This window comes from Triturus cristatus, chromosome 4_1 (assembly GCF_964204655.1).
Source record: "Triturus cristatus chromosome 4_1, aTriCri1.1, whole genome shotgun sequence".
NCBI lineage: Eukaryota > Metazoa > Chordata > Amphibia > Caudata > Salamandridae > Triturus > Triturus cristatus.
In genome coordinates, this window is record NC_140585.1 from 1265142825 (window position 1) to 1265160332 (window position 17508).

A 17508-nucleotide genomic window follows, 5' to 3' on the forward strand; every position below is an offset into this window, starting at 1 on the left:
CGCTGCAAAAATATACATACATACATACACACACACACCCCCAAGGTGTATTGAAGAATGAATGCATTTACAAGTGCCTAAAGGAATTATTTCGTATGTATGTGACTGACTGTATAAGTGAGTGATTGAACGGGTCTTACTGAATGCATGGGTTACTGACTAAACTGTGTAAAAGTCTAAATTAGTCTCTCCATTGGTGTGTAAGCAACTGCATGGGTTGCTGAATATACCTACATGAGTGTCTATATAGGTTATTGATTTGTTGTCTGAGTATCTGTATGGGTCCCTGAGTGTCAGTGTGGGTGGGTGTATTAGTCTGTGCATATATGTCTGAGTGGGTGATTCAGTGGTTGTATGGATTAAAAAGTGCATCTGGAAAGGGCGAGTTAGTGTCTATGGGTGTGTTGGTGAGTGAATAAATGTCTCAGTGGTATATCTGTGACTAACTACATATGTTTTAAGCCACTATATGTGAGTGTTGGAGTATATAAATGAGTATACGTGAGACTAAGTTATTTCAAGAGTGGCTGTATAAATAAGTGTCTGCTTCCATCAGTGATTGTATAAGACAGTAAATATGTGTTAGTATCTGTATAAATAAGTGATGTTGTATGTCTAAAAATAACGAAGTTGGTGTGTATAACTGTATACATGATTAAATGGGGTAGGTGATTCATTCTTGGTATTACTGAGTAGGCGTGTGAGTAACTATGGATGAGTGGCAGCGTGTGACTGCATGTATGAGTGCATGTATGAGTGCATATTATAGTCCTCCATTGATGAGTAACTACATGTATAAGTGACTGGATGTGTGTGTAGACCTAGGAAATAGTGAGTGCTATGTAGTATATGGCATTCTTCTGTGTATGGTTTCAAAAATAGTAGTCAGCATTTTAGAATGGGTGTACCAAAGTTTATATTAGAGCATCAGATTGTCACGTAGATGATGTCATCAGTGATGTCATTTGAGATATCAGTGATTTCACTGACCAGGTCATGTGCGATGTAATATGTGACATCAGCAGTGCATTGCGAGCGCGCGAGTTATAGTTAGCTCAACTAACTACAACAGGTGAATTTCTCTGGTTTTATAGGAGTCAAATGTTCAACTAACTAAAACGTCCCTGAAACCTATTTTTTTTTGTGAATTTCAAAGGTTTTTTAAATGCCAATTCCTAACTATAACGTCTCTAAAATCTATGGGTTTTTCAGTGAATTTAGAAGGTTTTTTAAATGTTAATTTCATATTTTAATGTTTATAAAACCTATATATTTTCCATTATATTTTTAAATATTTTGGAACTCCATTATACTTCTTCTTTTTAACTTTAAAAATCATGTAATGTTTTATATCGGGGGGGGGGGGGGGGGGGGGGTTAGAAAACTGCTCTCCCATACCGGTAGCGTACCAAGCTCCATCACCACACGAATCCTATCCGCCATATTGCTAAACTCGTAAATGATGCACATTTCGTATCCGTCGAGTTTGTGGCACCGCATCCCGCGTAATACCATATACGCATGAAGTCACCCCAGGTACTGCTTTGGTATACGATGGGTACGCAGTACCAAGCCACGCATTACGTCATGCACGTATGGGGTCGTGCCTGCTGCGCGTTGCGTATTCGACGAGTACACGCTGCCAGGCCCTGTGTTACATCACAGACGTATAGTATCGCACCGGGTACGCCATTCCCTTTTTTTGTCTCAAAAGTATATCTAAATAACTTTAAACAGTATATGAGAGCACGGAAAAATCTAAATTAATTTAAACATTTATATATTTCTAACTGCAATAATCTTATATTATGATAAATATATTTTGTCAAAATCGCGTCGGGTGCGGCCTCCTTGCACGATTGCCATGTGACCTTAAAAAAAGCATTTGATTGGTTCATAACAGTTCCCTTTGTAACAGTTGTACAACCCCACCCATTTTACTCATTCTCTCTACAGCGTTTGATGAGACCTCTTCTGCTTAGAAAGCTTTTTTGCAAAGTGTTTTCCTGTATACACATCTTACACTACACACAACATGCAACGATCATCTTGATAAATATTCATGCTCTAACATTAGCCTTCCACATGTGATTGCCATGCATCTCAAACGTGCCATCAAAAAACAAATGTGTTACACGATGCCCCTGGTGTGTGTGTGTCTGCACATTATTGTGCTGCCTTTCGGCCTGGGTATTGCTGGCTCTAAGGAGCATCATCAGCCGTGGGCAGACTGCACATCCTAGATCACATGCAATCTCATTAACGATAGTTTCGGCGCCCTCCCGACACATGCTACTCTAATCTAAATTGCACACTCTGCGAGGTCAAAACTACAAAAGAAACACACATAAATACACTTCCTGGCAAGGCAGGAAATGAACAACGCCCAAGTCCCCGGAATAATTATTCACACCCCTATGCTGGCCTGACGTACGCAAGCCCAGCCCACTTTGCATACGTATAAATAGGATAACCACGACGCCACATGTCCCTCTTCTTCCACACTACCTCAAATGATTTGCTGCATCCACCTCGCATATCACAATGCGCAATAAAAAAAAAAAAGAAATGGATCCATGAGGTGTACCCCATCCTGCCAATCAACACGGGCTCTAAAATGTGAGCCCTGCTGCCAATCGTCTACGGATCCATGAGGTGTACACTCTCCTGCAATCAACACTCCATCTGAATTGTGAGCACTGCTGACCGTAGTGTTTGCTCACAAATCAATGACAGCAGGTAAGCAGAGCGGCCTGGGTGCACAGGGCCTCCAATTGAGCGCGCTGCAGCGAGATGGGTGGGATGCTTCAGCCTAGCTGCGCAGGTACAAACAAACGATATTGCCATGTGTTATGATGTGATCTTTGACCTCATTCAGTCACATCTCTGTCTCATTTTAAAGACCTGCTGGACTATTCTGTAGGCCTGAGCCAGCGTGCAGCGCTGCCCTACAGACACCTCTTCAGCGCGGTGCTGCGGGAGTGGTGGGGTGCATCACCCTGAGTGCACACATGCGAAAAAGCGATGTTGCCGTGCGTAATGATGTGATCTCTGACCTCATTCAGTCACATTGGTCTAATTTTAAGGACCTGCTGTACCGTACTGTAGGCCTGAGCCAGCGGGCAGCGCTGCCCTACAGACACGTGGCGGTGGCTTTTAGGACACTGTAGTGAGCTCCTTACTAAGTGTACATGCACACAGGCTCCCGCCACTGCATTATACGCGCACATTATGCTTCTAGCATGCGCTCCATTACTTTGTATGTGAACGTTGGCATAACATTATTTAACCTTGTGTATTCTCGTGCACTCCAACTCCTCTTTGAACCACGATTACCACTAACAGTTGGTAGACTGTACTTCAAAAAAGAAGGATGCACTCAACTCCTATTTTCTATCAAACTTGAAATAAACCTTCATTTACCTCCAGACGTTTCCACCATTAAATTATTTCTCCCTTTTCAGGCATTCCATTGATTGCAACAAGAAGGGCTGAGCGGGAGCTGACCCCGCAATGATGCCCTGGCATTCTGACACCTTCCATCGTGGTATCAAGACCTGTCCCCGACTGGAGACCTGGTCTATCGGACAAACATATCCCGGGCTAGGAGCTTGCACCAACACGTCGTGGGACACACCAGTGGTGGCAGGTGAGCAGTGAAGCCTCGGTGTGCAAGACCTACAATTGAGCACAGTGCGGGGGAAGGGGTTGGGGTGCAGCACCCTGGGTGCAGGGGTGCAGCACCCTGGGTGCACAGGTGCATGCAAGCTATTTTCCCGTAGCTAATAATGTAGGACTATATTATCAAACAACGGCGATAACATTATCACCACTTTAGCGACAGGAAACTGCCACTGAAGCGACGATAAGGGGTTGATAATATGCCCTTGTAAATTCCCATAGAAGCCCAGGTTCACAACAGAACCTGGGCTTCTAAGGGAATTCACAAGGGCATATTATCAACCCCTTATCGCCGCTTTAGCGGCGGTTTCCTGCCGCTAAAGCGGCACTAATGTTATCGCCCTTCCTTCATAATATGGCCCATAATCTCTGGCCTCGTATTTAATTTTAAGGACTTGCTGAACTACACTCTCGCAGACCCCAGCATCCTAGACAAACGGGGGAGACGGAGGGTAAACACTAAGGGCTGGGTGCAATAGGCAGACGCTCGGTCTCCTCCTCCCTCTCTTCTTTTGGCTCTCCCTCCCCTTCTCCCTTCCACCCACTCCACCTCCCTTCCATTCTCACTATGGTCCTTTCATTCGGACTACCTTCCTTTACCTCTTCCACATAGCACACAGACTTATGTTTCATTTTTGTCTTGCAGGTTTCCTACGCTGCTTCCACTGGAGTCCAACCCATGTTTTTTAGGTCTCTGCTAGTGTAGGCTGCGCACATGCGCAGTCTCGCTGGCGAGATTTTATGTTTTTGAGTAGCTTTTACTAGCGGGGTTTCAGCCCCGCCCCTCCTTTCCATTGGCTGGCGTCACCGTTTATGCTAAACGGTGGCCAGCCATTGGAAAAGAGCCTCCAGTGACGTACACTTTTCTCTTTTAGAGCCGTCCCACTTGGACTGGCTCGTCTGACTTCCTGCTGGTGTAAAAGGTTTCTTATCTTCTTTATGGGGCAAAACAGATGGCCCCATAAAGATGATAATAAACCTTTTACGCCAGCAGGGCAGTCCGTCCAAGTGGGACGGCTCCAAAAGAGAAAAGTCTCCGTCGAGGACAGGCACGCGCAGCAAACTCCATCCTGGGCGTCCTTGTCTACTTTCACCCCGGTCATTCGGAAATTGCGGTGCAGTGAGGCGCGAAAGCCCACGGCTTCACTTTTTTGCGCATTTGGTTCTCTCACTGATTCTGCAAAAGTCATATCTCTGTAACGTTTCCTTTCCAACCTGCAATAAGGAATGAGATGTAAAGGTGCCTTCCCGTATGATAGAGTCCTACCCCCCCTGCCCCCCACCCCCACTCAGTGTTAAAGTTAGAAAATAAATGATTGCGGTGTCCTGCAAGAGAAACTTTAATTTCTCTGGCGCGGCGGTTTGCAGCTTGAGGTTCACAATCAAATCCCCCACGTCTCCCACTCCCTCGACCACAGCACCCCAGCACAAGCCTGGCAGGCCCTTCAAAGGCTCCGGAGCGTGCACCAGCCCATGGGGGTCCTACGCCATGTGCTGAAACAGCTTCTCCGAGGCGGCTGGGCAGACGCAGGCCCAAACAAAGGGAGGAAAGAGGGTGAAAACACACACGGCCCCCTCCCAGGCCGAGCTGCTGTTCACCCCTGTCCAGGGGCACTTCAACACCCTTCATTGGAAACTCAAATTAGCCCCCCAAACAAAACAAGCAGCAAAAAACATACAGCCCGAAAACTCAAAGCGAATATCACACGCTACGGCGGGCCGTAATGCCCCGCTAAAGCCTGACCCGGGAATAATTATCAAGGAGCCGTTTAGCCTGGTTTGTAGGGGTGGGGATGTCTCTCCCCTTTTTTTAATTAAGCAAAGTAACTTTCCCAGCAGATTAAGGGAAAGGATAAAGGTGTGTTAACATTTTAGGAAATTGTTACCCTACCTGAAAAAAGACTTTTCTTACCGGACAGTGGAGGAAACATCAAGGGGCTGTCTTCTGTAAACACCCCCCTGCGGGCGACGTGGCCTTTCCAGCTGGCTGGCTCTTTTGAGTAGTGCATGGTTCTCATAGTGCAGCATGGCCACCCCGACGTTGTAAGAAGTGTTCCCTCGGAGGAAGAGGTGTCCCCTCCGGCCAACAACAGAGGCGAGCGTTTGCTGGTTTGTTTCTTGTATTAGTTAAATTACCACAGTCCTTATTGATCGATTGATTAGTAATGCCTGCCGGTCAGAGTCAATCGAAGGCAACGGTAAAGCTAAATATGCGCTTGAGACAATCTAAGGCTGGGCGGCCAAAACAGGGCACTTTGTATTTAAGGTCACCGGATAACTTCATGTTCCCCACTCTTACATTGTTTTAAGATGCCGATTTGTTTCAGCTGAAATTAATCTAGTCTGAACTCTCAGAATTGGAGCATGTGGCCTAACGGCCAGAGTGGGGAACAAGGATCGAGCCTCTGCGTTGGCTCGACGTCCTGTGATTCTGGGCAAATCACTAAATCTCCCTACCAAAAAGGAGTGTGTCCTTGTGTAATGCAACTGGTGCTCATGTAAAGCGCTCCAATACCTCCGGGTCAAGTTTGCGCTATATAAATATGCAACAAAAAAATGCACTGGGCTGCTGAATGGGAAGACATGAAAACACGAACGCCATTGAGTCACGTGGTATTCACAGTTCTTACGCCAGAGTCCGAAAGGATTAGGACTTCAAAATGGACTTTGTACTAAGTTATAGAAAGCAATACTATACTTTTATACTAAAAGCAATCAATTAAACGAGTTAACAGTCATAACTGTATTTTTAGCCACAGAGAATCTTAAGCGTGGATTTAGACGGAGGACACGCATCTAGGAACAGAGTTCAGATCGCATTACACATCTGCTCTGGGGAGCAATCTAGGCCTAAACAAATACATACTTTTGAAAACAAAGCCAAAGGGCCGTCCCCGTGTTTTTTTTCTTTTACTTTGGAGTGTTTTACGTAGATGGATAGACGGTGACCGTGTTAATTTAACACAGACGAGAACAGCCTGTAAACTAAGTGACGGTCAGCGCACTGTGCAGGGTCGAGTCGGGGGCCTGTGCCTGCACAAACGTCAAGACACGGAGTGTAGCTTCAGGTGGGGGCATTATGTACCAAAATTACAGGCAACACAGGGTATCATGGCTGGGATGTGCGGCTCTATGACTCTTTAACAAATAATCGGTCGTTGGGAAAATGTTTTTCTATAGAACTTCTAGAGTGAGTGAGCAAAGGCCACTTCAAGTGTAGGGTGTTTTGAAAAATAGATATGAGGTGGAATGAAAACTAGCCAGAAACCAAGGATGACCAGGCGAGTGAGCCCTTGTGAATACCCAACTTTATCCAGGACTAGATATCGCTCCAGGGGGATGGGGTAAGAGATCTTGCGCTGACGGCGGCTAGCCTGAGGGGCCAAATGGCCACTGAAAAAGACATTTCTTCCCGGACAGTGGGGGAAAAAAAAAAAAACCAAGGAGCTGTCTTCTGTAAACACCCCCCTGCGGGTGGCGTGGCCTTTCCAGCTGGCTGGCTCTTTCGGGTAGTGCATGGTTCTCATAGTGCAGCATGGCCACCCCCAACATTGTAAGAAGTGTTCCCTCGGAGGAAGAGGGGTCCCCTCCGGCCAACAACAGAGGCGAGGGCTTGCTGGTTTGTTTCTTGTATTAGTTAGATTACCACAGTCCTTATTGATTGATTGATTGATTAGTAATGCCTGCCGGTCAGAGTCAATCGAAGGCAGCGGTAAAGCTAAATATGCGCTTGAGACAATCTAAGACTGGGAGGCCAAAACGGGGCACGTTGTATTTAAGGTCACCGGATAACTTCATGTTCCCCACTCTTACATTGTTTTAAGATGCCGATTTGTTTCTGCTGAAATTAATCTAGTCTGAACTCCCAGAATTTGAGGATGTGGCCCAACGGCCAGAGTTGGGGGAACAAGGATCGAGCATCGGCTCAACACCCCGTGATTCTGGGCAAATCACTTAATCTCCCTACCAACAAGCATTAAAAATGCAATAGGTCTCGTCTTTGATTAAGTTAAAGCCATTTGCTTTACTATAGAATACCATTAGCAAAGCAAATGGCTTTAACTTAATCAAAGGCGAGACCTATTGCATTTTCAATGCTTGTTTTTATTATACTGTTCTATTAAAGTTACATTTCTATTTATTTGTTTTAATAAAGGTTACTTATTTTTTCAAATAAATAACTGAGTGTATACGTCTTCTTTTTCTGACGACACTTGTCTATTGTTTATTGTGAAAATCATCTGTTTATAGGAGATTTTAAGGACAACATTATTTAATATTAGAGTGCACCTACCAAACATAATCTAACTGACTATTAGACAAATGAAGCCTGGGTAATTGTACAACTGCAAGAGTTCTAGGAGTGTATCACTTTATAACACCATAAGTGCTGCCCGTGTGATTACAGAACAAATAAGGCACTGCCTAGGACCACCGAGGCTTCAGGGACTGCCGAGGCCCACCCTGCATATTTAAATAAAGACCCCGAGTGTGGCGATCCCCGGACTTCAGTTGGCCTCAAACAATTAGTAAACAATACCCAGGAAGGTGGCACTCCCCTAGGCTGCAAAATGTCTGTGCCCTTCCGCGCCTAATTTACATGTGACATTAAGATCCCCAGTCCTACAGAGAGCCCGCAATATAATAATTGGATTGGCCACGGAACATTACCCACCCACCAGGGGCCTCATTTAAAAGAATGGGCGAGACCCTGCCTTTTTAGGTCTCGCCTGACCCAGCGCATGCGCTGTTCTGGCGAGACTTATTTAGAGGGCTCCAAAAAGTGCTACCAGGCCAGCCTAGAGCTACAGTGCAAGTGCGCGGGCGCGCGCGCCACGCTTTACCGCGATTACTTTCACTTTAGGGGCCGCACGGCCGCTTTGATGTTTGATCGTGATCACTTTTACTTTCGCATCCACACGGCTGCTTTGCATAGCCAATAGGTCTCGCTTTTGGGACCTTATAAGTGTTTAGTTATGCAACTGTTGCATGGCTAAACACTTATAAGGTCCCAAAGGCGAGACCTATTGGCTATGCCAATGCTTGTTGTTGTTGTTTTCTCTCCATTTTACCATCCGCATCCCCTCTATTACAGCGATACTAGGTTTTCCTCCTCTCGCTTCAAGTAGTCGAACAAGTATTTACTATCACAGGGTGGAAGCCATGCACCACCCTCTAATAGCAAACACAAATGTCTAGCGAATACACACCCCGGGACATTGTATGAGCTGCGCCGAGAGGTCACCCTCCCTACTACCATGATGCATTTGTTAGTATAAACGCATACTGACACTACTCACACACGTGTAGTACAGCGACCCGAATGTAGTGAAGAAGCAGAGATAGCGCAAAATCTAAAAATATAAATCCTACCAGAAGTCGGATGACATAATTCAATGAGCCGACGACCCTGCCATGAGTAGAAACAGCTACACGAACAAAACGGGTCTTCAACGCAAGCAATTTTGAAATATTGCTGAGTGGTGCCTTCTTTTTGCCTTCTCCCACTCATCACCAAATTTATGTAGTGAAGAGGCAGACAGCAGTGAATCCAATAAGTATATTTAATTCAAGAAAACAAGACACCTGAAATAACCACTAACAGGAGCAGACAGCAAAGCAACCGTCTAATAAAGCACCGTGTACAAACTCCGCAAGGTTCCCCTCATGACAGCCCTACATTCTAACATTACATACTGAGGGCCATATTATCAAGGAACGGCGTTAAAATTATCGCCGCTTTAGCGGCAGGAAACTGCCGCTAAAAAGGCGACAATGGGCTTGATAATATGCCGTAGAGAAGTCCAATAGAAGCCCATGTTCTCGTGTTAACATGGGCTTTTACGGCATATTATCAAGCGCATTATCACCATTTTAGCGACAGTTTCCTGCTGCTAAAGCGGCGATAATTTTAACGCCGTTCCTTGATAATATGCCCCTTAGATTCTAGTAGAATTACATACTAACATTCTACTAGGATTTACAATGGAATACTACACAGAGCACATGACTTTACAGCAATGAGCTCATAGTTTCATCGACGAGTCTTGACACCGGCAGGGGTAAGACTTTCGCTCCCCACTTCCTATATTGTATAAACGTAAACTAACACTTCTTCCACAAGTATGCTACAGCGCCCAGAGCACATCACTTTACAGCAATGAGCTCACAATTTAGGCTCACTGTTTAATCCCAGAGTCTTCACACCAGTAGGGATGAGTAGTTATCTTCCCACTCCCTATACACTATAAACGCATACTAACACTACTTACACATTTATACTACAGCGGCTAGTATCCTACACCGCCCAGAGCCCATCACTTTACAGCAATCAGCTCGGTTTCATCCCCAAGTCTTCACACCGGTAGGCGTAACTACTTCGCTTCCCGCTTCCGGTATACTATCAACACACAGTAGCGGTCAGTAGTTCGCTTCCCACTCCCTGTATGGTATAAACGCCTACTAACCCTACTTGCACACATATGCTACAAACACCATACCACATCACTTTACAGCAATGACCTCACGGTTTAGACTCTCGGTTTCATAACAGAGTGTAGCACCATATCATATCACCACCATGCCATTCTGAGCAACACCGCACTGCAGACTGTTAACAGTGATAACTACCTACTGTCGACCACCAGTAGGTAATCAAGAACAAATTACAATAGTTCCTTGATTCTTTTAGCTTTCAAAAATTCTCTTACGGTCTTTCTACTTTTCCATATAAATAGATTTTTTAATATTCAAGTACACATCGAAGTCAGAAATGCAACCTATTCTATCAACACACTTTCTAGAACATTCTACAACACGTGGAGGTTAAAAGTTCAATTTTTTTAAACCCAATGATATTTTTTTGCAACGTTTTCTCGAACATTTAACGGCACGTGCAGGTTAAAATTCACAATTGTTTTAAGTTCGAACAGTGCCTTCCAAATGCAAGTAGCAGGTGTGGTTGAGTTGAGCAAATTTTATCCTATAATATGTACTACAATATGTACGTGCAAACTGCTTTTTCTTAACCAATCACAAACATACTTTTCCACAAAACGAATGTGCACCCTACTTTTAAAAAACAATGCTTTTCATCTCCCAATCAGGTACTGTTTTGTATGCGAAAAGAAACTAGTTCCCTATCTTTAAACATATCTGTTATTCTACGAAGGAACTGCATGAGCTACAGACATCTTTCCATACCTTCCAGCCATACCTTCAAAATGCTAGTGTGGATCGTAGGACATAGCTATGTTTTCTGGTGCAAGAGGTATGCAGAACAGAGACGTATTGACTTAGACCTAGGTTTAAAAAAATGTGGACATTAAATGGTTTGGACAGAGAGGATTGAAGTGGCACCAATTGTTGCCTTTGGTTAAAACCTGTTTGCATCTCCAACACCCTGACCTCATGATTGTGCACTGTGGTGGAAACGACCTAGGCACATTGACTGGTGTAGATTTGGAAATGCTTATGAAGGACACCTTTGGACAATTGATGTTAGTTTTGCCTCAAACTGTCTTTGTATATTCCAATATATGCCAAAGACAGAAGTGGAAATGGTCTAAACAATTTTGTCCTCAGATTGAAAATTCTCGGAAAATAGTCAACAAAGCTGTCTCTGCATACCTCAGAGACCACAAAATGGGGTCCATATACAACATACGTTTTGATATGGCGGATATATACAGAAGTGATGGAGTACACTTCACAGATCAGGGAAACAGAGTTTTCCTGAATAACTTTAAACTGTGCATCGGCACTTATATGTATCTCCAACTAATGAACACAAGGGCTATTTTTAGAGCCACCCTATAACTTACAACTTAGGCCCCCTATTTTAGGGCCATATAAAGCCAACTCCTGCACCCTTGCCAAAATGTATTCTCCACACAGCTATGGCACAGCGGCCAGACCATCTCAATTTGCAGCACAGACCTCTCGCTTTGATCCCCAGCTCTACTCACCCATAGGGGTGAGTAGTTTGCACTCTACAAATACCATATTGATTTACCTTCGCACTCCCTATACAACACCACCTAAGCACCATACACAAGCTACAATGTTCTAAACAAAAGTTTATCCAAGTACCTATAACTACATGCTAACACTACTTGCACAGATGTGGCACAGCGGCCAGAGCACATGACTTCACAGCATATGACACAGTTTGGGCTCACGCTTTAATCTCCGACAGCAGCTCAGCTTAGCAACTTGAGACTCTCGACAATACCTCACATATATTCCGTACCCCAGGACTTTCATACCAGTACGGGTCAGTAGTTTGTCCTAGTAGTTAAAAACGCATCCGGACACTACTTCCACAACTGTAGTGCAGCGGCCACGACACATGACTTCACAGCATAAGACACAATTTGGGCTCACCCTTTAATCCCAGAGTCCCGCAACAGCTCACCTCACCCACATCAGACTCTACCCAATACCTCACTTAATTTCCGTAGCCCACCACTTACACACCAGTAGGGGTAAATATTTCACTTCGCACCCCCTCTATAGCAAAAACCCTAAACACCCCACAGAGGTTACAGTGCTCCTACCCTCCTATTTCCCACTTTTTCCCCCTTTTTTCACCTTACTCGCTTCAACGGAATCACAAAATGGTGGCCAACACTTCCTAGTTGCAAACGCTCGCACCGCTCACAGCCAGTCAGCAACAAGCTTGTGACGCCTCAGCCAATCAGATGGCAGAATTCCCAAATATCGATATCTGTAAATTTCAATTCTTCTCAAAAACTACTGAACGAATTTACACCAAATAAACAAAAGCGTGCTTTCTAGACCAAGACCCTTCTCCCTGCCAAGTTTGGGGTAATTCCGTTCACCCGTTCGACCTGTAGCCTTGTCTAAAGTTTCCTATGAAAATTAACATGGAGGAAACACGTTTTGAGAACCCCCTTTTTTCTCGCCCCCCCCCCCTTGACGAATCACCCCAAACTTTCAACATAGGAGCTGATCTCAACAAAGAATTAGTTTTGAAAATTTCACAAAGATTCTTCAATCGGCGCCAAAGTTATTGCAAATAGAATATTGCCATTTTCCTACAGTAACTAGGTCCCAACTATAACTACCTACTGGCGACCGCCAGTAGGAGAGAGATAATGTGTTATTTAAAGTGCATTGACGAAGGTACTTTATAAATACATGAATTTAACTAGTCGGTTAACTCTTAGTGAACCAAATTTCATTTAATAGTGGTTCAAAGCAAATGGGCATTTTGAGACGCCAGACCATCTTACACGGGCATACTGACTGCAAGTTAACAAGCAAAGCACTCCTGCTGCACCTTTCGCTACGTCACAATTTCTGTTGGTCAGCAGGATCGGTAGCGGATGTTTTGAAGAGATCACCTCATGAACCAAAAATGGAGAGGAGCATGCTCTTCCCACCCTCAGTTGTAAACCATACTGATGTTCGAAGTTACAGTGCAAATGTAGACGGAAGTGTGTTAATGCTCACAACAGTAACGGAAACAGGTCTTACCTTGGTAAACTCCGCGCTGAAGCCTCCTTGGCAGTACCCCTGCCCCGTCTCAGAGCTTATATCTAGAGGGACAGTAAGAAGATCAGCCATTTAATTAAACCGCAAGAGCAGTGAAAACTGTGACTTTGTGATATTCAACAGATCCTTATACCCGAAAGCAGATAAATCTCTCAAACTGAGCAATGGCTGCTCAACCATTTCTTATTTACTGTGTAAATCTATATAGCAGAACCATACCTGCTGTGTGCGCAATACCGGAAATGGTTGTTTAATGCAAAGGGTAAGGTACAAATTTACCCATGAAAGGAGAAAAACATGATGAACTTAAGATTTATCATTCTAGGTCACCGATCTACCTATCAGGGAGTTCTTTAGCACCTCCTGGTTACCAGGTTTGAAACTTGTGGATGAGAGTATTGCAGAGTTTTTGGCCGACCTCCTTTTGGCCCACCTCCAACAGTTGCCACTTTTTATTTCATCGATTTGAAGTTCGACCAAAGGTCGCAGGAGCATAAGACACTGCTCACGGTGTGCGATTAAAAATATTGTTCAATTAAATACAGCAGATTTTTCACATTTTGCTTTGCCAGCTTTACTAAGAGGGTGTTCACAGCTCCACACAGTATAAGCTACAAAGCACACACAAAAAACACTGGACAGTTCCACAATGGAACAAACAACACACCTACAATCAAACACCGACTGCAGAGATTACAGGTTTAGTGAAAAAGTCTCATACTGGTGTGCCAGTGGTCCCATCATTCCTTGTCTGTGATAAACTTAACGTGTTCTCCTGTGGCATAACTACGTCTCAGCTGATCAATGTGACCTTTCAAGGCTCCAAACACTAGTATTCCCCTGCTGGCTGGAAGCAATATTTTGACAGACAGCATGGTTGTACCCCAAAGGTGAGGTCTACACTCCAAACCCAATGTTATGGCTCAAACACCACTGTGAAAGACTGGTTTCCACTGAGTAATAGTATGTGGAGAGAGATACGTGTAGTGTGTGTGTGTATATCTGTTGATCTTACATTCGGTCTGAAAATGCATGTTTGAGGCCGTCAGGCAGTTTTTGCAAGATGGGGAGTGTGGTCCTGCCGGTGCAGTAACAGGACCGTACACACACACGCCGGTGGGCTCCCGGAATCGTAGCCCAAGCACCTGCCAAACAACAAATACCAGTGGCAGACTGAGTAACAAGTTGGGAGCAAAGCTAGTCATATTTGGCCAGTCAACAACATAGCCCCAACTCAGCATGTTCGACCATAGCACTGAAATCCAAAGTTGCCTCTCTAGAAAGACAAATCCTAGAGGGAAAGTGTGCATTGCTCACTAGCACTCAATTTATTCAACATATTGCCAGAAAATAGTGTCACTACAAAGTTAGATTATATAATCTAACTTTGTAGTGACACTATTTTCTGGTCTGGTGCACAATTCTGGACTTACGCAAACCCCTAGGAGTAATGAACTGTTTTATGAGCTGTAGATTACTTGGCGAACATAATTTCAAGAGTAATTTACCATCATCAGCATTAGCTTTCAAATTGTATTATATTGTCATACATAACGATTGTGGTCAAATGCGAATTTGTTGGGGGTTTGAAGATATTGATCTTTCGACCGTTTAAAGATGGCGACCATGTAAGGGGAAAATATTTCGTTTAGTCCTCTGTTGATTTCATTGACATAAGGCTCACGTGAAACTTTATTTAAATGTTTGGTGTTGAGTGTTCACTTTAAACGTGATCAAGGCTTCTTGCCGAAACGCGTAGTGTAAATAAATATTTGGACCCGGATACGTGGTTGCCGTGCCTCTTTTCCTGAGAGCGTACTTTACTGTATGAGGAATTTGGGACACATATATACATACACACAATCATATAATTGTAGGCATGTAAACATTCTCTGCGAATCCATAAAAAATATATATATATATATATATATATATATATATATATATATATATATATATATACACACACACACAAACTTCAAAAAACCACAGGTAGAAATTTGTGCCCAAAATGCTCAAATCTATATTAAAATACCCTTGTACATTGCACACCTGAATGACAAAAGCCTAAATCATTTTGTATACGTGTGAGTACAGAAACCCCAATTATATATTGCATATTTCATCATTATAAGAATGTATAAAGATCTTCCGTTACATTAAGACCACTAGGGTACTTGGTGTCTAGTTGTATGATGTATCTAGTTTCCTGGGTTTGTAATCTCGATCTCCTCCCCATCTGCTTGGAGGTACTGCGTCTATCACAAATTAGCTAAGATCTTTGTTGTTTGAATGATGGAATTTTTTGAAATGTCAGGCTACTGGATATTTATTGTCCTCATTTGTGATGGCGCGAAGGTGTTGAAGAATGAGTTTATGTACCTGGAGTTTGGTACTCCCTATGTATTTCAAGCCGCAAGGGCACACAAGTACATAAATTGCATAATCGGTCTTACAGGTAAGTAGTATTTTTTTTGTTTGCACTTATTGCAGAACGGGGTGGAGTAGGTCACCATATTTACACCATGGATACATGCTTTGCACGTCTTGCATTTGTAGAAGCCTTTGTGTGTTTGTAACCATGAGGTATTTTCAATGATTTCAGGATTAGTGGAAACAAGACAATCTCTCATGGACGGTGCTTAGCTATGGGTAATGGACACCCTCTGCGGTAGCAGGGGTCCTAATACCGGATTTTAAGTACCAGTGGCCAACATGATTGGATGATTTTGTTTATTGCACTATGTTTGCTGAATCCCATGACGAGACGGAACTCATTAACTGTATTAGGCTCATCAACCAACTCTGCTGTATTGGAACTCTTAACGGCTTCTCTCAATAGCACATTCCTGTCAATTGCCGTAGGTTTGGTGATGGCTTGTTCTACGATTTTAGGCGAATATCCCCTAAGAATCTAGTTTTACTTGACTCTTGTGCCATTATAAGATCAGCCTTGGTACTACACACCCGCTTCAGCATCTCCCCATACGGGACGCTGTTTACTTGATGTTTGGGGTGGGAGCGGTCTGCGTGCAAAATTGAATTACCGGCTGTTTCTTTCCGGTAAATGCGTGTTTCTAACCTATTATTTAACACATACACCTGAGCGTCCAAGAAGTTAACTGATGTGTCACTGATTGTGGCCGTGAAGTGGAGGTTCAAGGAATTGCAATTGATCTGATTAACAAATTGTTGTGCCTCTTCTTTACTACCTTGCCAAACTAGAAACAAATCATCAATGTAGCGGAGCCAGGTTTTAATATTGCTCTCTACTACTTGTTGGTAGTCTGTGTTGAGAAACAGCTCCTCCCACCAGCCCATGTGGAGACATGCGTAACTGGGAGAGAAGCTGGCCCCCATAGCAACCCCCCTCATCTGTTGATAAAGGAGGTTGTTGAACATAAAGATGTTGTTTGAGGCAAAAGTCAATCATAGAAACTAGCATCTCACTGTGTGACATGAATTGTGCTGAGCGTTGGCAAATAGTGTAATAGCTTTGATGCCATCTTGATGTTGGATACTGGTGTAAAGTGCGGATACATCGAGTGATTATATATATATATATATATATATATATATATATATATATATATATATATATATATATATACACACACACACAAACACATACATACACAAAAACACACATACATATGTAGTGTAAGGAAGCCACCCCCATTTTTGGGTGTGTAAGTGTCCTTGATAGTAATGACCCATAGTCAACAACCAAGATAAGGGAAACTTTCACATGTCCCAAAAACTTTGCTATTACAGTTTCATATCCCAAAAATGTAAAACTTGATCCCAAGACCCTACAAGCGGGTTCCAAATTTTTTTGGGCCAAGACTTCCCTCACTAAAGAGATTCGTTGTGCCGCAATGGGCTCAATTTCAGTTTCCAAAGACCTCTCAAATTGTTTTCATATGACAGTGAGCTCTGAAGAAACGATGGAGATCTTTTTCCGGTTGGATTTTCGCGACAATTCCACGACAGCGCTGTGGACGCGGGCCCGATGAAAAATTGGGAACACCCAGAGCCAAAGGCCTTGGCCACGACTTGCAGGAGCGAAACCCCCCCCACCCCCGTCCCAGGATGCACCGCTCGCCTTCTTATTGCTTGCACGTGTTAACTGTGTCAACTAAGTTTAAAAATGCATTCTAACACCTACCAGCATGCAGTAGACTGGGAAGAGCTGCGCGTGGTGCCGCCGTGTCATAGAGGCGGAAGGAGGGGCAAGTGATCAGCTGACTGGATGTGGTCGCCATTTAAAGATCGTAGTAGCTGACCCCCAGAGATGGAAGGAGAACA

The 17508-nt window shown here is 43.8% G+C and overlaps 1 protein-coding gene across 1 annotated transcript in view; it reads right to left on the bottom strand.

Annotated features, from left to right (window-relative positions):
- Positions 1-17508, bottom strand: part of ITGA5 (integrin subunit alpha 5) — a 285403-nt gene that overhangs the window by 104367 nt on the left and 163528 nt on the right. The window contains exon 5 of the mRNA XM_085654764.1: positions 13183-13244. Within this exon, the coding sequence (XP_085510890.1) occupies positions 13183-13244 (62 nt within the window). The remainder of the gene's footprint in view (positions 1-13182; positions 13245-17508) is intronic.